The sequence below is a fragment of the Hippopotamus amphibius genome, chromosome 8 (genome assembly GCF_030028045.1).
Source record: "Hippopotamus amphibius kiboko isolate mHipAmp2 chromosome 8, mHipAmp2.hap2, whole genome shotgun sequence".
NCBI lineage: Eukaryota > Metazoa > Chordata > Mammalia > Artiodactyla > Hippopotamidae > Hippopotamus > Hippopotamus amphibius.
The window spans coordinates 88,473,939-88,498,207 of NC_080193.1; the positions used below are offsets into that span (position 1 = coordinate 88,473,939).

Below are 24,269 nucleotides of genomic sequence, written 5' to 3' on the forward strand. Positions count from 1 at the left end.
GTTCCATTAGTGCAAGAAGATATGTAAAAGGATGTTTCGCATTATTTGCAATGTTTTTTTTTTTTTTGCATCTAAATAGCACTTTATGAAAATTCTCATAGTAGCTTCACATATTATGTGTACCACAAAGAGGGAAATTCATTGCGTAATTAAATTTAAAAACAGAATTTTTAAAAACTAGGCGACCCTAAAAGGCTGACTTCAACACATCAATTTAAGCCACTGTGTTCAGTTTCCATCCTGCCCCTGATATTTTACACAAAACTGGCTTCCTATCAAGGTTTTATTTGCAGTGTTTTTAAAAGTAAAACATTCCAAATGATCATCAGTGAGAAATTAATGAAATTAAAATATAAAATACTTTTTTGGGGGGTGGGGTGGGGCACAGCTTGTGGGATCTTAGTTCCCTGACCAGGGATTGAACCCAGGCACCCAGCAGTGGAAGCGTGAATTCGTAACCACTGGACTGCCAGGGGATTCCCTTAAAATACTTTTTAAAGTATATAAAAATTCATATTTATACATTACTTTGCATGTTCTTTAAATTGTCATTGATTTCTTTAGAAGCCATTTATTCTGTTTGCTGAATTTACAGAAAATGTTTTGGAGTATACATTATTGGAAGTATACCTGTCACTGGTTCTGACACCTCCTTAGCATCCAGTGTCCATGTTCATGCCATAGATACACAGTTACTAACTTTGCTATAGTGTTAATTACCAAATGTTTATATAGGAGAATTTTCTTTTTGCATTTAAAAATCAATCCATTTATTAATCCATGTTTCCAAGTTTTTGCATTATTTAATTTTTTGCTTAATCCTAGCTCTAGATTTCAGTTACTACATATGTCAGTATTACTTTCTATCATATAAGCACTCTGATTTGTTTTATTTTTCCTGTTTCTGTTTCCTCAATATTAAATAATAATGATAAATCTCTTTATTAAAGTAAGTAATTTGGGATTTTTTTTTCCACAGCCATGAAACCTTCTCAGGGTTCTGGTAGTTTTGGAGCTATTCTGGGCAGCAGGACCTCACAGAAGGAGACCAACAGGCAGCTTTCTTACTCAGACAATCAGGTATGTTCATTTGAGTCTTTTTAGCGTTTTTCAAAAAAGTTATAATCTTAGACATTCTATACGGTAGTTGCAGGAAGTAGAATTTAGACTGTAATGTCTAATAATTCTGGCATTATCACAAGGGTACTTTCTACATACCTGAAATGTACCACAGTGTAGTTTTTAAAAACATAGCTTTGGAGTTAGATGTGGGTTTGAGACTTGGTGCTGCCACTTACTAGCTGAAGGTCGTTGGAGATGTTCCTTAAGTATCCTGACCCATAGTACCCATCTGTAAAATTAAGACAGCAATAATATTTTAAGGGTTGCTGTGAGATAATGCATGTTATAAAAGTGCTTAGCCCGCGATACCATATACTAACAACCCTATAAATGTTTGCTGCTATTATTTTGATGCTTTTTGGGTCTGTTCTACATTATGAACTTTGCCTCTATACTATATGATACTATTTTGTTGGGTCTTCTGTTCGCTTTTTAAATAGTTTTTCTGTTATAAATATTCAACCAGCCATGAGATTTACTGTGTGCTATTGCCATTTAGCAGTCCTATGTCTCTCTTAATTTGCCTTACAAAGGTAAACCAGGTGTAAAGAGAAACTTTGAAGCTATTCTGTAAACAAAAAGATAAATTCTCTTTGGCTGTGCAGAGATAGATTGATTACTTAAACCATTTATTGGACTAAGCAATCAATGAATAAGATTTCATTTTTGTTAGTTTATTTTTACAGATTTGGGGTTTTATTTTACATTTTAATTGAGATACAATTGATATGCAGTAAATTGCACGTTTAAAGTGTGCAATTTGATACTTTTTGACTTATGTATGTACCCACAAAATCATCACTGTAATAAACCTAGTGAACATAGCCATAACCCTTAAAAGCTTCTTCATGCCCCTTTGGAATCCTCTCCAGCTACCTGTGTGGCACTTATCCCTAAGCCACAAGTGAGTTGCTCTCTGTCACTAGATTACTTTGCATTTTCTAGAGTTTTATATAAATGGAATCGGTGTGTAATATTTTTGTCTGGGTTTTTCACTCATTATAATACTTTGAGATTCATCCGTTTACAGGTAGAAATTTAAAGTTGTTAGAATGTTTATGTGTTAACATCTAACAGAAGCAAATATTTATACTTTCACAAAAAATGATTCCCATTAGTGAGATTATAAAATCAGTTCTGTTGGTTGTGACTGGCCTTAAATAAAAAAGGAATAGAGTAGAAAAAGATAGAGAAGGTATTATACATAGTAAGGATAAGTATTGGTTTCTTAAACTTTTAGTTTTATTTATGTGTATATGTAATAGGTTGTGATGTAAAATATTTCTCAGTATGGGGTCATGGTCAAAAAAGGTTGAAAAATATGCAAAACAGTATGCATATAGTATGCTGTCATTTGTATAACAAAAAGAATAAAATATTGATTTTCATTTGCATAAAAAACAATAGAGGAATACTTATAAGGTGTAGGAGGATGGGAAGTAGAAGAACTGGATAAGTGGCATTGGGGTGATTAATGAGACTTCTCCGTGTATGGCTTTTATAATATAATAGTATTTTTTTTTTGAATGTTGAGAATGATTTACCCATTTGAAAATAAATTTAACTTTTAAATCGTTCATCTAGATGACCTCAGAGATTTTTCTGTTTCTTATTCTAAGATTGTAATTCTGTAGAAAATAATTGGAAATATCTTCCATAGAGATAATCACATAGCTCTTAATGTAGAGTTATAAAACTTATCTGGCACAATGCTGGTCAGAAGCACTGTTTCCCAGCTAATATGTTTAAAGTATGTTTTATCTCTGAATGTTTTTGCTGTGTTTTGGGGATTGACTCTGATCCATTTTCTGGCAGTAGGCTCTATCTCACTTTAATCTCCCCATCGTTATATATGTTTGTTTCATTTCTCCAAACTAGAACCCCCTCAAAAGCTACATGCTATACATGTGACTTGGCATTTAAATCGTGGCAAGCAAATGTCGTTGCTCCCTTTTCTCACATTTATGTCACTTTCAATTATCATAATTGGATTTTTTTCCCTAAAAGTCTACTTTCATGTTGTTCACTAGAACCTTGTCTTGTGTATATGTCTTTTTTTTTTATCAGTAATTGAAAGTAAATTCCTTTCTCTTTCCAGATATGCTGTGGAATTTGTAAGTTTACAAGAGTGCTATAGGAAAATACATGTCAAGCTCTATTTCTGACACTGACTGTACATTAGAATCACCTAGAGTGCTTTAAAAAAAAAGAAGTACTGATGGATGGGCTTCACCCCCAGACCAGATAGGCTAGAATCTCTGGAGATAGGTCTCCAATTGTGGGTATTTTTAAAAGTTCCCCATTTGAGGATCACTGGTCTGAAAGTATGCCAATTAATTTGAAGAATTAGCTGTGTTAAACTTTATTCTTATAGGTCTCTTCAAAAAGAGGAAGTTTGGAAACTAAAGATGATATTCCGTTTCGAAAAGTTCTTGGTAATCCAGGTAGAGGATCGATTAAGGCTGCAGCAGGAAGTGGAGTAACTGCTACCCGGACAATTCCCTCTTTGACATCTACATCCACACCTCTTCGATCAGGATTATTAGAAAATAGGTATGAAAGACTTTTTTCTTTCTTAGTCATTAGCTCTGCCTGTTTGTAAATGTCTTTTAGGCCTTTTAGAAAAACCAGTAATTTGAAAAAAAAAAAGGAGATTTTTCCAGTTAGAAGAAGAAAGTGTAAAGTGTGTTTTTTGGAGATAATCAGTATTTGTCTTTTGTAATTTATGTTAGTGACACGTACAGAGCTTGCAGATACACAGTATATTAATTTAAATATAGTGTGTAGAGAATTACATAGCAGTAGTCACAGTTCTTGTTCTTGAGTATGTTGGTTTATACTTTGTAATGGTATCAATTACAACTTTTTAAAAATAACCTTTTTTTTCTCTGTTCTCTGTAGGACTGAAAAGAGGAAAAGAGTGCTATCATCTGGCTCAGAGTTGAATGAAGATTACCCTAAGGAAAATGATTCCTCATCGTAAGTTGCTTTAAAAACTTTTATTGCACTAGATCAGTGTTTCTTATATTGGTAATTACAACCACTAGAGAAGATTGGGATGGTGTTCAATTTATGGGAATCCCAAAGATAAAAGAAGAGGATTTAGAATATTTTGGTGACAGTAGTTTGTAGGCTCAATAGAGAGAGGATTTGGCCATTAGTATTGCTTTGGTCATTTTAATACACTTCTCCCATCCTAGCTTTTTTTATTTGCAGCACTTAGAAGGATCAAGCTGAAGAACCTTAAATAAGTGTTTCTTGTTGGCTTTTCTTTTAGCATGAAACCCCTTTCTTCCCTGTTCCCTTTACCTGTAAAAAATTTTTTTGTTTTACCTTATTCATGTAAAAAGTTAGCTTAGGGGTAAAAGGATATTAAAACCTTGCATAGACTCTAGGCAAATGGCATCAGTCTTTTAGAGCTATTTTTTTGTGTTGAACAAAAGGGCATACCTGCAACGGGACAGTCACCAGCTTACACTCCTCTTCCTCATAATGGGAGGGTTGTGGGTTCTGTCTGTCTGTCTGTCTGTCTGTCTGTTGATGGTCGGTCTATCTTCTGGGAGAGAAAACTTTTTATTACACAGTTGCCAGTTAATACCTTAACAGAAATCAGTTGGTAGTCAGTTAACTGGTGTTCAAGGTCAAAGGGTCACCAGAAAGGACTGGTGTGGTATCTTAAACTGCAGTCACCATGGACTCAGGTTCCTTCTGTCTTGTTGATCTGCCATTCTTTTTTTTGTTTCATTTTGTTTTGTTTTGTTTTCTGGCTGCATTGGGTGTTCATTGATACATAAGGGCTTACTCTAGTTGTGGCAAGCAGAGGCTACTCTTCATTGCAGTGCGTGGGCTTCTCATTGTGGTGGCTTCTCTTGTTGTGAAGCATGGACTCTAGGCGTGCGGGCTTAAATAGTTGCAGCACACGGGCTCAGTAGTTGTGGTGCACAGGCTTAATTGCTCTGTGGCAAGTGGAATCTTCCCAGACCAGGGATCAAACCCATGTCCCCTATATAGGCAAATAGATTCTTAACCACTGTACCACCAGGGAAGTCCCTGATCTGCCATTCTTAATAAGTAGCTTCCATTTTATGAACCAAGATAGCTTCAGCCTCCACTCTCATGTCTCTTATTTCTATTGGGAAGGAAGAGCAGAGCAAAGGACGGGCATACTACTGCTCTTGTGTAGGCTGAAAATTGTACACCCCACTTTTGTGCATGTCACATTGGCTGGAACTTAGTCATGTGGTTATAACAAGTTATGAGAAGGTCTAAGAAATATGCCTAGCCCAAATTCTACTATTATGGCAGAAGAGTACAGTGGTTATTCGGGGACAACTAACAGTCTGCCATAGTTTACCCTTCTAGCCACAGACTTACCCCTGTTTATCATTCTTCCCGTATATAGAGTACTCCTACCTTCACCCTGATGGAGACAACCTCCAAGTATCATTTAGTCATTGTATCCCGCTCAGAGTCCAGGATCTCTGGGTTATGTGCAGTTCTCTCCATAAGGTCCAGGTGTGCCTTGGACCATGCACCTCATGGTCTGGTACCTAAAACCTAAAAGGCAAGTTAATCTGCATTCCTCACTCTCATCTCCATACACATAACATTCATTATACATTGCTGGAGTAGGTACAGGATAACTGCAATAAGTTTCTGTTTAGAAAAGATAAGAATAGGAAACTGAGGAGTCACTGGTCTATTGCAGAGATAAAATCTTGTTAGGCAGAAATTGTGAAGGCAGTGGAGTAAATTCTTGATTAGCCCATGTAGCAGTCTCTATCCTATCCTCTGGGAGAAACCCCTTGCTCACTGTACTCCATATGACTCCTGGCTTTGATAGATTTCCTTTGTCTGTTATCCTTCAAGGCCATAGCTGAAGGGGGTTTTGAAGACTATGTTTTTGGGAGCCGTTCAGCTTTTGTAGCCTACTTCATGCTGGTGTAGTTTTGGAAGTTTAGAAAGGTCTAGAAATCTAGAAGTTTTAGAAGTCTAGAAGTTTCTTTAAAGGTAGAACAAGCAAGCTTTTATCGGCTTGAGAAAGAATTGGGTCCAGTATTTTTGTTATTTTGTTCCTTTAATAAATTTTTAAATTTTGGAATAATTTTAGATTTACAGAAAAGTTGCAGAGATAATATAATAAAAAATTGCAGGGCTTCCTAGGTGGCGCAGTGGTTGAGAATCCGCCTGCCAATGCAGGGGACACAGGTTTGATCCCTGCTCCAGGAAGATCCCACATGCCTTGGAGCAGCTAAGCCCGTGCACCACAACTACTGAGCCTGCGCTTTAGAGCCCATGAGCCACAACTATTGAGCCCATGTGCTGCAACTACTGAAGCCCACACGCCTAGAGCCCATGCTCCACAACGAGAAGCCACGGCAATGAGGAGCCCGCACACCACAACAAAGAGTAATCCCCACTCACCACAACTAAAAAAGCCAGCACACAGCAAAAAAGACCCAACACAGCCAATAAAATTAATTAATTAATTAATTAAAAAATTGCAGAGAATGTACCTGTATACCCCCACCCAGTTTTTCCCAACATTAACATCAGTTTTTCACAAAACTACTTTTCCAGTTACTGCTTATCATTGCCTCAGTTTGGGAATTAGAAGCAATTGGACTTTTTTTAGTTCCATATGGTCTCAGATTACCACACAATTTTAATTCTAGGCCATTGGCACAGAGAGATGTATTCCTTTCCATCCTTGATTGCAAGCTGGCTAGTTCTTGCCCAGATTTATCTGTCTTGAATAGAACCTCACTGAAAGCAGTAAGAAGCACTAACACAGACCATTGTTCTTTTTTTTTTTTAGTAAATTTATTTATTTATTTATTTTGTTTATTTATTGGCTGTGTTGGGTCTTCGTTGCTGCACGTGGGCTTTCTCTAGTTGCTGCAAGCGGGGGCTACTCTTCATTGTGGTGCACGGGCTCCTCATTGTAGTGGCTTCTCTTGTGGAGCACGGGCTCCAGGCGCGTGGGCTTCAAAAGTTAAGGCACATGGGCTCCAGTAGTTGCGGCACATGGGCTCAATAGTTGTGGCTCACAGGCTGCAGAGCACAGACTCAGTAGTTGTGGCGCACAGGCTTAGTTGCTCTGTGGCATGTGGAATCTTCCCAGAGCAGGGCTCGAACCCATGTCTCCTGCATTGGCAGGCGGATTCTTTTTATTTTTTTTTAATTTTTTAGTTTTTACAATAAACTGCATATATTTAGAGTGTACAATTTGGTATCCCAATCTCCCAATTCATTTCCCCCCCAACCCTCCCTGCTTTCCCCACTTGGTGTCCATATGTTTGTTTTCTACATCTGTGTCTCTGTTTCTGCCTTGCAGACAGGTTGATTTGTACCATTTTTCTGTAGTCCACATATATGTGTTAATATACGATATTTGTTTTTCTCTGACTCACTTCACTCTGTATGACAGTCTCTAGGTCCATCCATGTCTCTACAAATGTCCCAGTTTCATTGCTTTTTACAGCTGAGTAATATTCCATTGTATGTATATACCACATCTTTATCCATTCATCTGTTGATGGACGTTTAGGTTGTTTCCATGTCCTGGCTATTGTAAATAGTACTGCAATGAACATTGGAGTGCATGTGTCTTTTTGAATTATGGTGTTCTCTGGGTATATGCCCAGGAGTGGGATTGCTGGGTCATATGGTAGTTCTATTTTTGGTTTTGCAAGGAACCTCCATACTGTTCTCCATAGTGGCTGTATCAATTTACATTCCCACCAGCAATGCAAGAGCGTTCCCTTTTCTCCACACCCTCTCCAGCATTTACTGTTTGTAGATTTTCTGATGATTCCCATTCTCACCGGTGTGAGGTGATACCTCATTGTAGTTTTGATTTGCATTTCTCTCATAATTAGTGATGTTGAGCAGATTGTCATGTGCCTCTTGGCCATCCGTATGTCTTCTTTGGAGAAATGCCTATTTAGGTCTTCTGCCCATCTTTGGATTGGGTTGTTTGTTTTTTTGATATTGAGCTGGATGAACTGTTTATATATTTTGGAGATTAATCCTTTGTCTGTTGATTCGTTTGCATATATTTTCTCCCATTCTGAGGGTTGTCTTTCGTCTTGCTTTTATTTATTTTTGTTTTTATTTCCATTATTCTAGGGGGTGGGTCAAAAAAGATCTTGCTGTGATTAACATCGAAGAGTGTTCTTCCTATGTTTTCTTCTAGGAGTTTTATGGTGTCTGGCCTTCATTTAGGTCTTTAATCCATTTTGAGTTTATTTTTGTGTATGGTGTTAGGAAGTGTTCTAATTTCATTCTTTTACATGTAGCTGTCCAGTTTTCCCAGCCCCTCTTACTGAAGAGGCTGTCTTTTCTCCATTGTACATCCTTGCCTCCTTTGTCATAGATTAGTTGACCGTAGTTTATCTCTGGGCTTTCTATCCTGTTCCATTGATCTTTATTTCTGTTTTGTGCCAGTACCATACTGTCTTGAACACTGTAGCCTTGTAGTATAGGGCAGGTGGATTCTTAATCACTGTGCCACCTAGAAAGACCCAGACCATTGTTCTTAATTGTCTCAATCTTTTCCTTTGAGGTCTCCCAAGACATTATAGATAACAGTTCTGTAAATATTTCGCGGAGATATAACAATTGTCACCAGCTTTCCAGTATGTAATATCTATGTTCTTACGCTTTACCTTCCTACTGAGCTAGTTCTACATATTTTAGGTTTGTTATAGTAGCATCCCACTTCTAGTAACAAAGTTTGTGTATTTGGAGTCCAGTTGTAGGGAACAAAATTCACTCTAGCTAGTTTACACACAAAGGTATTTCCATACAAAGAGCATTAAATGGCTTAGAGAAGCATTAGGAAAGCTGAAAATGTAGACTCTAGGTTAAGCTTTCAGGAATGATTTTGAGAGCCATGCCCCAGATCAGTTCATCAAAGGTGCTCCTGGCTGTCGTGAAACAAACAGCTGATTTGGAGGCTGTCATGAAAGCTATCATCTCTAGAACCATGCTGCCACTGCCAAATGTGGAAATCCTCTACAGAAAAACCAGACACCACCAGAAGCAGCAGAACACATGACCTCTCCCTTGTTTCTACTTTCCAGATCTTGCACAAGTACAGTAACTTAGAAGTGGAATTTTTTAGCTTTCTGGCTTCTGTAGAACAGGGAGCTGCACTGAAAGGTGGTAGTAGTGGACTTTGCACTCCAGTCCACCATATTCACCACACTTTGGGGAAGTCTCAGTTGTTCCATTTTGAGTTATCTGAGAAACCCTAAATTTCTAATCCTTGTTCTGGGCTAATAATACTTTTTACACCATCACAATTAAATTTTTTAAAGTTTGGATTTCCTAGAAGCAGGCTTTAGATAAATATACTTTTGCAAGTGATTTATTAAGGAAGTACTCACAGGAGAGACCAGTAACAGAGTGAGGAAGGCAGGACTGGGAAGGGGAGGAAGCCAACTAAGGATGTGGCTTAGGTAAAAGTCCCATAGAGAGTAAGCCTCATCTTGATGCAGCAGGGGAGGTCTGGGCTTGTTTCAACTTAAGGTAGGGAAGATGGGCTTTCATATTCCTATACTGCACTGTCTTTGGTTAACAGCTACGTTGGGGCTTTTGGCTCTGCCCAGATGCACAAAATAGTTGAAGTAGCCCAAAGGCAGTCTTCTGAAGAACTGCAGGTGCTGGCTGTTGAAAACATAGTCTAGATATGTGAGAAGTATAAAAAGGGATCTGAGGGAGCTCTGATGTAGCATCACTATTAAGTTCATTCCATCTTATAATAGATTCTTCACAGTAATGCTTTTCAATTTCTGGGTTAGAATATTAAAAAAGGAGGGTTAGTGGGATAACCTGCAGTCCTTTTTGTCCTTATTGCTACAAATAGCCTTGAGGCTATAACTGATATTATCTACTTCTACCACCCAGTCTAGATTTGCTGCATTTTCCACTAACACTTCTGCTGATCTTGATGGTTTGCCTGGTGTTACGACTGAGATCTTCTTCTCTGAGGGGCCTGAGCCCCTGGTCACTGTGTACTTTTCAGGCCGTGGTTGCTATAATTGCCCATCCAGAGTTAAAACTGAGCGTGAGAGCACTAAGAGATTCCCTGGTGAATTTCCTGTATTCCAAACTTCCTGCCCTCATTGTATAGCAGCAACCCTGCCCTGTTATAATAATCAGTCAGTTACACTATGGTAACTCCTATCTTTGCCTATTGACCTGCCAGCATGAGAAGCCCAAAATGAATAGGTAGCAGCCATAGCTTTAGCTTAAATGGGACTCTTACTGTCCCCCTGGTGAAAAAGTTCCCCTCTGGAAATCAGGATCTCTAGACCCACAAAATCTAAATTGAGGGGACAAGAAGCACAAATTCTCCAAGTGTGTTATCCAGAATGATAGTGGAGGCATTCCTACTTCTAATTCTTGGTTTCCAGACCCATATATGCTCTGTAAATGTAATGACTTGTTGGTTTATGCTATATATTGTATCTTGAAGAGCACCCAATTCCTAACGAGATCATCTCTAAGCTGCATCGTTAAAGGCTGTTGGCCATCAGCTTTGAGGTAATATGGTATGTGGTAGGACCAATGGAGCCTTTGATCATATACACTTATTATATACCTCCTTTTCTTTTGTGTTAAGTGGGTTTCCAAGATGATGTTATGTGAGATTTCCTGTTAATAAATCGTATATTCTTATGAACCCTCAGATAGCAATGCAGCCAAGGCACTGTGGGCAGGAAAAGCAAAGGTCTAAAATATATGGCAATCCCAGCCACAATTAATAGCTGCCCTTTCTGGGATGGAAGGTGTCTAATGTAATCAGCTTATCACCAAACAATTGGTTGGTTTCCTTAAGGGCTAGTACTCAATCACAGGTTGGTGATCAGCCTCTGCGGCTGACCAGTTGGACTTTCAGCAGCATCAGTAGCTAAACCAGCCGTGTTGAAAGGGAGCCCCTACTGTAGGGTGCATTCAGAGCTTTTATCTCTGCCACCATGGCTGTTATTCATGGGCCCTTTGTGGAAGTATTTGGATGGCTGAATACAGAGATTGACTGGCATCTACTGGACAAGTTATCCTGAGTGATTATTTAATATCTCTTCAGTGGAGTTCTCTGGTGGACAGTAACATGTGAAACAGCTCTTCACCCTTTGTACATACTTCTGTATGACTGTTCATAAACCTCTTCCATAAATCATTTCTCCCGAATCTTCCAGGCTTACTCCTTCCAGGCCCCTGACCATCCATCCAAACCATTTGCCACTATCCAGGGGTCCACTGACCTATTTTTCTCTCCACACAAAGTGGATAATGAGGTGTACTTCTCAAACTCTGCACAGTGGAGGATTTCGTCTTACTTCTGTGTTTCAGGGCAGTTCTGTAGGGGGGCTGCAGTGCAGCAACAATTCATTTTCAGCTTGTACCAGTGTACTGAGATGATCTATCCATGAATCAGGCACAGGATTTTTCCTCTTCCAGCTGGTCACCGGAGTGCTCATAGGTCTATTCTCATTATCTATTCCTGTTTACTTGGATATACCACTCACATTTTATGATGAATTACTGCTTTAACATCCTGATCCTACAGCTTCGTGGGTATGATAGCACTCAGCTCATGATAGCTTGCTCTGGTTGCGTAATCTCTTGATGACCCATAGTCTTCATGATTATTATTTACCCCATATCACTGTATCAGTTATCTAGTGCTGTATAACAATCTACTTAAAATAGTAACTATTTATTATTGCTTATGAGTCAGTGGTCACTTGAGTGGTTCTGTTTATTTGGGCCTGGCTTGGCCAGTTGTGGCCGAATTCTCTCATGCATCCGTGGTCAGTTGGTAGGTTGACTAGGGGTTGGCTGGTCCAGGGTGGCATTACTTGTATGACTGGCCGTTGACTGTCTAGTGGTTGGGGTGATGAGGCAGATTGGCCATGTTTGTTTGTTTGTTTTTAATCACCTGGCAGGTTACCCTGTAATTATTCACATAGCAGTGTTGGGTTCCAAGAGAATAAGTGGAAATTTGCAAGGTGCCTTTAGCCTTAGGATCAGGATTTATGTACTGTTATGTCTGTCACATTCTTTTGGGAAAAGGAAATCACAAGGCCAGCCTCGTTAAAGGATGGGGAAATAGATTGCATTTCTTAATAGGAGGCTTGGGTACAAGGAAGAGAATAATTTGGGACATTTTTTAAAACAGGTACAATTTATTGAGGTACAATTTACACACCATAAAACACCTGTTTTAAATGTATAATTCTGTATTTTTGGTAAATTTATTGAGTTGTGCCACTGTCAGCATAATCCAGTTTTAGAACTTTTTTATAACCCCAGCAAGATCCATTGTGCATTCTACCACGTTTTTCAAATGCTGGAGAGATTGCATGAGCCATATTCTCTTCTGTTATCCCAGCCCAGTTTACTACAGGTGAAAAATCTTGGTGGTGTAACACTATAGGATAGCGAAGAGTTTACCACCAGCAATGGAATTCCTATTACCATTGCCAAACAATTGATCCAATTCCAGAATCTTGTCCTTAGAGTGTGCTTCCTAGACCCAGTTCTAGCCCTAACTGTTATAGATCAAATTCCCCAGAAACAAACCCTGAAATGGAGAGTAGTGTGCAAGTGATTTATTTAGGAATTATTCCTAAGGCATACCCAGGAAGGGAGTGGAGGAAGCAAGATATTGAAGTGTAGGAAACAAAGAATGAGTATGATCTCAGACAAAAATCTGATCTCTGACATGAAAAATGCAGAGGTCAGGCTTCATCCTAATCCCAGAGAGAAAACCTGTTGTATGAATTTCACCTTAAAACTGTTCTAATCCAAGGCAAGGGAGCTGGGCTTCTATACTTTAGCACCTGACCTTATTTGTGACTCTCTGCGAGTGCAGGCAAAGTCTCTCTGGTAGCTTAAGGACAATCCTGTGAAGAAGAACCCTAGGTATCAGCTATCAAAAAATTAAAAAAAAAAAGAAAAACAAAATCTAAATTGAAGAACTTGAAAAAGAATAGATACATGTATATGTATAACTGAATCACTTTGCAGTACACTTGAAAGTAACACAACATTGTTAATCAGCTATACTCCAATATAAAAAAAATTGAAAACAAACAAAATACCTAACTTGGTGTGAACAAGAGGACACAAAAATGGGGCCAGAGGGAATCTGGGTGGAACATCTACATCGTCTGCTTGCAGGCTTTATTCATGATGATTCTCCTAAAACTGGCACTTTTTTTTTTTTTTTTTTTTTTTTTTGGCACATGGGCTTAGTTGCTCCACGGCATATGGGATCTTCCTGGAGCAGGGATCAAACCCATGTCCTCTGCATCGGCAGGCGGATTCTTAACCACTGAGCCACCTAGGAAGCCCAAAACTGGCACTTTTTATAACTGTGAATAACTGTGAATTGAAATGTTGATATTTAGTAAATAGTATTTCAAATTACATAAACTATAAGAACATTTTGGATTTTGTGTGTTTTACTTTTTAAACCTCTTCAGTATCAAGCTTGAACAGTTTACTTATTTAAAATTTTATTTAAAAATTTTTTTAATTTTAATTTTTAGTTTTTTAGCTTAGTTCTTAATTCTTTTGGTCTTAGTAGCTGAATCATTTTATCTGACCTTGTTTTTGGATAAGGAAACCTATATAATCTTGCTGTCTCTGGTTTGACCTTTGTGTAAAGAAAATACTCCTTCATTTTTGCCTAATTATCAGGGTTATGATTGAATTGGCTTTTGACTAGGAAATAAAAAGCTTATTTTTATGATCCTCATTTGCTTAAGGCATTAACACCTTGTATCCTAACTTCCAAGCAAATCAATGAATTTGGCAATTGAAATGTAAATTTCTAATGACAGTTGTTTAAAATTAAGAATTGTATCTTTATACGTATATATATTTGAATTAAATTAACTGTAGGAACAACAAGGCTATGACAGATCCTTCAAGAAAGTATTTAACCAGCAGTAGAGAGAAACAGCTGAGTTTGAAACAGTCAGAAGAGAATAGGACATCAGGTAAGTATTTGGTCTTTGTATAAGATACTGATTTATTGTATGATGATTTATATTAGACTGGAAATAGAAACCTAAACTGGGGGATATTTCTGTACATTATTCACGAATACTGTGTAATTCACTACTAGTTATCGGGTACCAGTTAGTATCTAGTACTTGGCTAAAATATCTTTTTAAATATTATAACTATAAGGGAATTTTTATTTTGCTTGCAAGGAATTTAAGCTTTTCCTTTCCCCCTATCTAACTACCTAGAATTAAATTCTTTCATTGTCAAAATACCTGGACCATGGAATGAATTCAGGCAGTTAAAGTGGTTGAAATTAAAGTTCATCAGTGTTGCTACTTATTAGAAGTTCCAGAAGATCTTGAAATTATTGCCTAAAGCAGTTGTTTAAGCTCACTTGTTCCTTGTTTTTATAAAAACTAGAAGTTAGACTACTCCTGAATTTTTATTAGCATTTCCTATACTTAACATATCTCTCTGATCTTCTAAACTCCTTAGAGACTCAGGTGTCTGGTATTGGTTTGAATATTGTGTTCAACTTGAAATTAAATTGAAGCAAGCTAAAATACAGCATGATTTAGATAAATTGGGAGTTTAAGAGAATTCATTTGGTCAGGACTCTAGGAATGGTCTCCTTTTAGTGGTTCAGAGTTGTAGCATTGGACTCCTACAGAAAGAAGTATCTGTAATATAAATTCTTACCTCTGAAATAATAATACATTATGTAAACTCCAGTTATTGGTTTTCAGCTCTTACAGTCAACCTATAGTTAGAAAGCAGAATACCTAAAGATAAAATAATCCTTAATACTGTTAAGGTACATCTTACAAAAGTTGATGTGGAAGAGGAGAGAGAGAAGGAAGGAAGTGGTCAGGGGATAAAAAGGTTCATGGAACAAAAGGTAGAAAGTTTAAGTGTGTTAAAATTGCAAAGTTAATCAGTAGAAATAAAATAACACAACTGACGGGGAGTTCCCTGGTGGTCCAGTGGTTAGGACTTTCACTGCCTTTCCAGGTTTTCACTGGAAAGCTTTCCAGGTTTTCACTGCCATGGGCCAAGGTTCAACCCCTGGTCAAGGAACTAAGATCCTGCAAGCTGCATGGCTTGGCCAAAAAAATAAAGTAATAAAATAACACAACTGATAATTGGTTGGAGAGAGGAGAACAAGAGTAAGGGTGATGTAAATGAGAAATTATTACTAATTTTTCAAAAAGGGAGTCAGGTGATACTGTTTAAAATGAATAAATCAAGAAATATTAGAAACATTATGTAATGTTATGGAGGAAATCAGAAAAACTAGGTTTCAAAAAATGGTTAGAAACTGGAAGCAAAATTTGTGGAGCTTTAGGGCTGGAGAGTGTTCTTTTAAAACCTGTTATAACCTTTTCCACAGTGTTTGATCTTTTAACATGCATTATATATGTATTACTTCAATGAAAAGGGGGGAAAAAAAAAAAGAGTTAAATACAGACAGACTTAATGCATAATTTTATTATTAAATGAACTTGAATGGTTGATTTAGGAATTAAACTTTTCCTGTATCTCTTCATTTTTCAGGGCTTTTACCTTTGCAGTCATCATCTTTTTATGGTAGCAGAGCTGCATCCAAGGACTACTCTCCTGGCAGCACTAACCTAGACAGGTATGCATTGGTTATATGCCTTGTGAAGAACTTGAAGAGCTTCCTTCTTAATGATGAATTAAGTAATGGCATGGGCTGTGCATTGTGCTCTAAAGGAATATCCTAATTTAAAGTAACAAAATTTATGAGAATTATAGATTCATGACATTTTAGAGTTCAAACTCTTATTTTTTTATGTTTTTCAACACATGGATAAACTGATGTCCAGGAAGAGTTGTACTGAGGCCACAGGCTGTGAATCTCTCGTTTGAGGCATTTTAAAATTGCCTTTGTTGCCTGTGTATTTGTTAAGCTACCTACCAAAAGTTGAGGCATTTTCTTTAAAAAGCAAAAATTTCACATTAGTGGGTATCTTTTACTGGAAAATGCTAATCAGAAATTTAATTTCTGATTCTAGAGATATAGATTAAATTTTTTGAGCTTTATTGGGTATGAATATATGACAACTGCTAAGCACTTGTCAAGGAGGCATGATCATGGAATACTGCACAGAAGGGTAATGGTAAATGTAAAAAGTGAGGATAATGGTGTATAATAGATATGCTGTATAATGACCTATTAAGTCATATTTTGTTTTTTACTAGAATTTAATTCAAAGTGGTAAAAACATCTGAATTATTTGTTTTAAATGATTAAGGTGAATTAAAGAATTTGGTATTGTATATTTAGGTGTATTCAGCCTTGGGTGGTATCTGTCAAGCACTTTATGATTGCAGTGGTAACTAAGTTATTTGAACTTAAGAGAGAGAGAGGAAGCTTGATATATTTCTGCTTATTAGAAGAATCTTAAAGGAATCTAAGTTAAAAAAACAACAACTAAATTTGGTTTTCCAGTGATTTATTACATACAATACAAATTTCTTCTCACAATAATAGAATGAGCATATTCATTGCACATAGGAATGATTGAGGAAATAAAAATTTTTTTTAATGCAAAGCTGCACTCAAAGATAAGGTGAAAATTTCCACATTGGTGAGAAAACTAATATTAAGTAAAGGCCGAAGCCATAAAGCACATATAAAACACAGACTAGAGTCAAGTATTTAGGGCTGGGTCTTCAAAACCAACTTGCGATTGGAACTGAACATGACCCCAGACTAGAACTTGGTTTCTTACATGAAGCTACGTGGAGCTGAGTATCTAGAACCGTTCTCTGTGCTAGTAAACAAAGGCAAAAGACTTCTGTATAACTACCTGCATTTGGAACCATAAATATGCTGCTTGCCTGATGCTCCCTGAACAGAGAGCAAATACCCAAAAATGGGAATTGCAATGATTGGCATCTGCTTTAGTGTTACCTGCATAGGGGCAAGAAATCTGAACCCCTGGTATAAGGTCAGATTAGAGGTCCACTCTGAGACAGCTACTAAGCACATCAAAAATGCATGATCCGAGTCAAAGCCACAATAAGGTATCACCTCACACCGGTCAGAATGGCCATCATCAAAAAATCTAGAAACAATAAATGCTGGAGAGGGTGCGGAGAAAAGGGAACCCTCCTCCACTGTTGGTGGGAATATAAATTGGTACAGCCACTGTGGAAAACAGTATGGAGGTTCCTTAAAAAACTACAAATAGTCTATTTAGTTGGATTAAAAAAAATTTCTCTCATCAGTGTTTTAAGCTTTTCCATGTCTAAATATTATACTTCTTGTGTTAAATTGATTGCTATTTTATTCTTTTTGATGCTATTGTAAATGAAATCTTCTTTATATCATATTCAGATTTTGCCTCGCTAGTATATAAAAAGTAAGTTTGATTTCTCTATGCTGGTCTTGTATTCTGCAAACATGCTGAACTTGTGTTTTAGTTCCGGTAATTTTTAATAGATTATTTGTATGATTTTCTATATATAGGACAATTTTGTCTGAGAATAACAATTTTTCTTTTTCCTTTGCAAAAAAAAAAAACCCCAACTAAAAATAGAACTACCATATGACCCAGCAATCCCACTACTGGGCAATACCCTGAGAAAACCATAATTTCAAAAGAAACATGTACCACAGTGTTCATTGCAGCACTATTTACAATAGCCAGGACATGGAAGCAGCCTAAATGCCCACCACAGATGAATGGATAAAGAAGATGTGGCACATATATTCAATGGAATATTACTCAGCCATGAAAAGGAATGAAATTGAGTTATATGTAGTGAGGTGGGTGGACTTAGAGTCTGTCATACAGAGTGAAGTAAGCCAGAAAGAGAAAAACAAATACCGTATGCTAACTCATATATATGGAATCTAAAAAAATGGTACTGATGAACCCAGTGACAGGGCAAGAATAAAGATGCAGTTGTAGAGAACAGACTTGAGGACATGGGGTGGGAGGTGAAGGGGAAGCTGAGACAAAGTGAGAGAGTAGCATTGACATATATACACTACCAAATGTAAAATAGTTAATGGGAAGTTGCTGCATAACATAGGGAGATCGATTCTATGATGGGTGATGTCTTAGAGAGCTGGGATAGGGAGAGTGGGAAGGAGCCACAGGAGGGAGGGGATACGGGGATGTGTGTATAAATACAGCTGATTCACTTCGTTGTACAGCAAAAACTGACACAACGGTGTAAAGCAATTATACTCCAATAAAGAGCTTTAAAAAAAAAAAAGCACAACCATGGGGTGTAGCACAGAGAGGAGATGGTAAATGTAAATAAAATTAAGAGAATTATGTTGGGCTCCTTGGCCTACCCTCCATGTCTTAACAGCATTTTGGGGGGGAAAAAAAGACTAAGGAGAATAAAGGCAAGGAATTTGTCAAAGAAATAATGGATGAAAATGATGGAAGTCCACATTGAAATGCCTTAACAAATGCCAAACAGCCAATATATTTTTTTTTAATCTACATTGTAGAAGATGATGTGTAAAGAAAATTTAAAAGCTAACAGAAAAATATCATCTATAAAAGCAAAACAGACTAACATTAGCAACAATAGGAACAGAAGACACAGTAGTAATAATATCAAAGAATTCCATATCCAGCTAAATTTTAATGCAAGAATGTAGACAGTACTTCCCTGGTCGTCCAGTGGTTAAGACTCCGTGCTTCCAATGCAGGGGTCATGGGTTCTGGTCAGGAAAGTTCCACATGCTGCGCAGTACAGCCGAAAAAAAAAAAAACAACTAAGAATGACATGCTTTATTAAATTCAAAAGATGAAAACAACTAAAAAAAAAGAATGCAAATAAATATTGCTGTTTTTAGATATACAAAGACAGAATTTATTTAGCAAAAAGAAAACTGAACAAAGGAAGGAGTACAAGTAAGAAAAATTAGTAAGCAAAAAAAATTTAAGCATGTTTAAAAATTAAATACCTTTAAAACTTATTCTTTTGTGTAAGTAATAAGGGCATATGGTAGAAGCTTCAAAAGTTACAGGGTGCATACGGTGAAAAGTAAATCTCTTCTAACTCCTACTTGTTCATTTTCTTTCAAGAGGCAACTACTGTTACTAATATCCTTCCAGGCTTAATCTATGCATCTAAATACAATTTTTAGTTTTTATAAAATGATAATACGATAGAATTAAAAACAAAAAATTAATAAAATACTATACAATAAGAAATAAAGAGGTGGAGAAGAGTACAGGGAAATTAAAACATTTAAGTTCCTTTTTTGTATGAAAGGAGGCCATAGTTAACTTAAACATATTAAAAAGTTAAATATGACTTCTACTTCTGGCCACAGTGGAGTAACAGGGACCAGATTACCCTCCTTCAAGAAACAACTAAGAACCTGCACAAACTGTATGAAACAGTGGTCTTGAGACATTGGACATGAGTCAGTGAAGGACAGTGATCCCTGAGAGATGGGGAACAAATTAGCCTTATGACTGCCTCAGCTTGCTGTCTAGTGAAAGTTTCCAGGTTGCCACACAAGGAAGGGAAACCATGAAGAGCCAGCCCTATACTCTTCCTGGGTTGAGGAAGTGGAGCTGGGAGTCCAGGGAGGCCAAGGTGGCTAGAATTCACAGCACAGAGTACCAGAGGGGAAGGCTGCATGGAGAAGGAATTGCAGAGGTCTGCAGAGGGTCCCCTTGAGTATTCATTTTGAGTGCTGAGCAGCATATGCAGGTGAGGAAGCTAGTCAAGGTCAGGGAAAGAACCACCCAAAAGGATCTAAGGGAATAATACTTGGAGTATACATAAAGCCAGGCATAGTTCCTGTTCCTAGTAGCAGCAGTTTGAATGCCTAAGAAAGGTCTTGCCTCGTTAGTGAGGAAAAACTATCCCTGGACGAATTGCTGCTCTACTCCCATGTAACAAACCTTTAAAAAGCAAGACTGAAAAAGATCAAAACTGTTTCCGGCTAACCTAGCCACACCCCAGAACAAAATTTGAGAATGTTTATAGAAATAAAAAATACCCAGCACCCCACAAGATAAAATTCACAATGTCTGGCATCCAAGAAAATATTACTGAGCATACAAACAGGAAAATACAACTCATAGGGAAGAGAAGAATTGATCAATAAATACTGACTCAGAAATGACACATATGATAGAATTAGTAGACAAGGATATTAAGTTATTAATCCAAATCGGTAATGATATTAAATATAAATACATCAGACGTTTCAGTTAAACAGAAAGGCTGGATTTTAAAGGAAGAATAATAATCTATATGCTATTTAAAAGACAACTACAGTGTAAAGATGGAGAAAGGTTGAAAGCAAAAGGATGAAAACAGATATACCTTAACATTTGTCCAAACTACAGTGTGTGGGAGTACATAGTAAGGAATAAAACTGATAGAAAGCTAATGATAGCTTTTAGGGTAGAGGAATGGGGTTGTGATTGGGAAGGGGCACTGAGGGTTTTTGACATTAATGGTTGTTTACATGTGTTTGCTTTAAAAAAATATGTTAAGCTCCACACTTGATTTTTAATTAATAAACGTTTATTTTTTAGAGCAGTTTTAGGTTCACAGCAAAATTGAACAAAAAGTGCAAGCTGTGCCTAATACCCCCATCCTCCCTCACTGTCATCATCTGGTACTACAGTGTTACACATTTGATTTTCATATACTTTTCTATATTCTATTTCTTTCTTTCTTTTTTTTTAATAAAAAACCAAACACTGGCTAACAGATTGCCTAAGCAGACAGAAAGTTGTTCAGGGACAATTAGTTTTTCCTTATAAAAAACTAAATCAGGGACTTCCTAGGTGGCGGAGTGGTTAAGAATCCGCGTACCAATGCAGGGAACACAGGGTCGATCCCTGATGCAGGAAGATCCCACATGCCAAGGAGCAACTAAACCCGTGCGCCATAACTACTGAGCCTGCACTCTAGAGCCCATGAGCTACAATTATTGAGCGCATGTGCTGCAACTACTGAAGCATGCACACTTGGAGTCTGTTCTCTGCAGCAAGAGAAGCCACTGCAGTGGGGAGGCTGCTCACCACAATGAAGAGTAGCCCCCACTTGCCGCAATTAGAGAAAGCCCATGTGTAGCAACAAAGACTCAACGCAGCCAATAAATAAATTAATTAATTAATTAATGAAAAAGTAAATCGTATTCCTGCTTTACAAGACGCAAAAAGTAAACGTCTAAGCAAATTGAAGACATGAATAGGAGGGAAAACAAGATTTTAAACTTTTAAAAGAAAACATAGGAAAACACTTCTCTGACCTTACATTACAGAATGATTCTTAAACAAGACAGAGAAATAAAGAAAAGATTAATATGTTCCACTTCGGTAGTAATCAGAAAAATATAAAATAAAATGACAATGAGATGTTATGTCATGTTTCACTCATTAGAGTGATGATAATGTAAAGGAGACCATGTGAAGAAAGGGGAAATATAAATTGGTACAGCCTTTATGGAAAACAGTCACTATCTAGGAAAATTTAAAATGTAAATGAAAAATACTAACATTTTCACTGCTAAGCATATAAATTAGAGTAAGTTCTCAAGGAGATTGGGTAAGAATATTTGTTGTGTAATAGTGGAAAAAGTTCACTGCCTAAATGTTTTCTAGGTAAACTAATGCATGATAGTCATTAAGTGGATAAAAGCAAATAAAAAAGTAAAACTACGTTTAGTTTTTCTCAAGCCATTAACTTGGATTTAAAAAAAAATGGCTATTTTCCCTGTGCTATATAATATATCATTGTAGTTTTTTTTTTCTTTTTATTGATTTATTATTTTGGGGGGGGCTACACCAAATTCAGTCATCTGTTTTTATACACATATCCCCATCACTGTAGCTTTTTATATCTATATATATTTATTTTATTTCATTTTATTTATTTAATTGTCCCAGGTCTTAGTTGTGGCCAGCGGGCTCCATAGTTGTGGCTTGCAGGCTCCTTTGTTGTGGCATGTGAACTCTTAGTTGAAGCTCATGGGCTCCTTAGTTGTGGCATGCGAATTCTTAGTTGCGGCATGTGTGTGGGATATAGTTCCGTGACCAGGGATCAAACCCAGGCCCCCTGCATTGGGAGCGTGGAGTCTTAACCACTGTGCCACCAGGGAAGTCCCAACTTGGATTATTTTGATTGTAGGTTAAGTAGGTATAGTGTTATATGCCTCTTCAGCTCCCTATCAACAGATTTGCTGATTTACATTTGTAAAATTTTTCCTAAGTGATCATTATTACTGATATGTCCTCAAATTTAGGATATTCTTTTTCCTAGACATTGACGTCTATGAATCTACTAGGGGAAAAAAGTAGCATTCAGAATTGTTTTGCTTCTTCATTATTTTGTCTTTTTTATAGGACTAATATTTCAAGCCAAACTCCCTCTGCCAAAAGAAGTTTGGGATTTCTTCCTCAGCCAGCTCCTCTTTCTGTTAAAAAACTGAGGTGTAACCAGGATTACACTGGCTGGAACAAACCAAGAGTGCCCCTTTCCTCTCACCAACAGCAACAACTTCAGGGGTAGGTAAATTCTTTTATTTTGCTTTCTTTTTATAAAGTGATTCAATTGAAGTATGTTTTACTTGGTATAAAAAAATGATTAAAGGAGTCATGTTAATTTTAGTTTTCAAATATTTGCTCACTTATTAAAGATTTATCACATCTATAAAGGTCAGTCCGTTAGCTGGTCTCTAATTTTTGAACTTTGAAAAAATGTATATTGATATATATATAAAACATTTACCATAAAGCAGAAAATGCATATTCTTAAATCCCGTATGCTTCATCCATATCCTGAGATATTTCAACATTAATTTTATTTATATCCTTCCCAGCCCCTTCATGTTTGTATTTTTATTAAACACACAAAAATGAGATCATGGTATAGTAATTATAACAATAATAGCAGTCTTACCTAAAGTGTTTGTTATGTGCCAGAAACTGTGGTAAGTGTTTAAATGAATTTTTTTCTTTAAATCCTCACCATAGCTCTCTGAGCTAGACATATTAAAAAATCTTTTTTTATAGATGAAATAACTAAAGCTTAGAGAAGTTAATTAGCTTACTCCAGGTGTTGTAGTACAGCAGTGGTAAGTCTAGGCAGTTGGACTCCACTTGCATTTTTTTCCTTACAATTTAATTGAGATATAATTGACATACAGCACTGTATAAGTTTAAATTGTACAGCATAATGATTTGACTTAGATACATCATGAAATGATTACCACAATAAGTTTAATGAATATCCATCATCTTATATAGATATAAAATTTAAAGAAAAGAAAAAAATATTTTTTTAATTATAGTTAATTTATGATGTGTTAATTTCTGCTATACAGCAAAGCGGTTCAGTTATACATATATATACATTGGGGTTTTTTTTAATATTCTTTTCCATTATGGTTTATCATAGGATATTGAATATAGTTGTCTGTGCTGTATAGTAGGACCTTGTTGTTTATCCATTCTACATATAAAAGCTTACATCTGCTGACCCCAACCTCCCACTCTACCCCTCCCCCAACCCCCTCCCCCTTGGCAACCACCAGTCTGTTATCTATGTCCCTGATTCTGTTTCTGTTTCATAGATAGGTTCATTTGTGTCATATTTTAGATTCCACATATAAGTGATATCATATGGTATTTGTCTTTCTGACTTCACTTAGTATGATAATCTCTAGTTGCATCCATGTTGTTGCATGTGGCATTATTTTGTTCTTTTTTTATGGTTGAGTAGTATTCCATCATATATATATGCCACATCTTCTTTATCCATTCATCTGTCAATAGACATTTAGGTTGTTCTCCATGTCTTGGCTATTGTGAATAGTGCTGCTATGAATATATGTGTCCTTTTTTTTTTTTTTTTTTTTTTTTTTTTAATTTTATTGGCTATGTTGGGTCTTCGTTGCTGCACACGGGCTTTCTCTAGTTGCAGCGAGTGGGGGCTGCTCTTCATTGTGGTGTGCGGGCTTCTCATTGCCATGGCCTCTCTTGTTGCAGAGCACAGGCTCTAGGCACGTGGGCTTCAGCAGTTGCGGCACATGGGCTCAATAGTTGTGGTTCACGGGCTTAGTTGCTCCACGGCATGTGGTATCTTCCAGGGGCAGG

The 24,269-nt window shown here is 36.9% G+C and overlaps 1 protein-coding gene across 7 annotated transcripts in view; it reads left to right on the top strand.

Moving 5' to 3' along the window:
• The window catches only part of USP37 (ubiquitin specific peptidase 37), an 86,016-nt gene that overhangs the window by 14,888 nt on the left and 46,859 nt on the right, over positions 1-24,269 (top strand). For all 7 annotated transcript variants that reach the window (XR_009055038.1, XM_057744490.1, XM_057744489.1 and 4 more), the window contains 6 exons: positions 980-1,080; positions 3,497-3,675; positions 4,024-4,101; positions 14,044-14,141; positions 15,706-15,790; positions 22,518-22,679. Coding sequence is in view for 6 of the 7 variants with exons in the window: in XM_057744490.1 (XP_057600473.1) it covers positions 980-1,080; positions 3,497-3,675; positions 4,024-4,101; positions 14,044-14,141; positions 15,706-15,790; positions 22,518-22,679 (703 nt within the window). In the remaining variant the exon portion in view is untranslated. The remainder of the gene's footprint in view (positions 1-979; positions 1,081-3,496; positions 3,676-4,023; positions 4,102-14,043; positions 14,142-15,705; positions 15,791-22,517; positions 22,680-24,269) is intronic.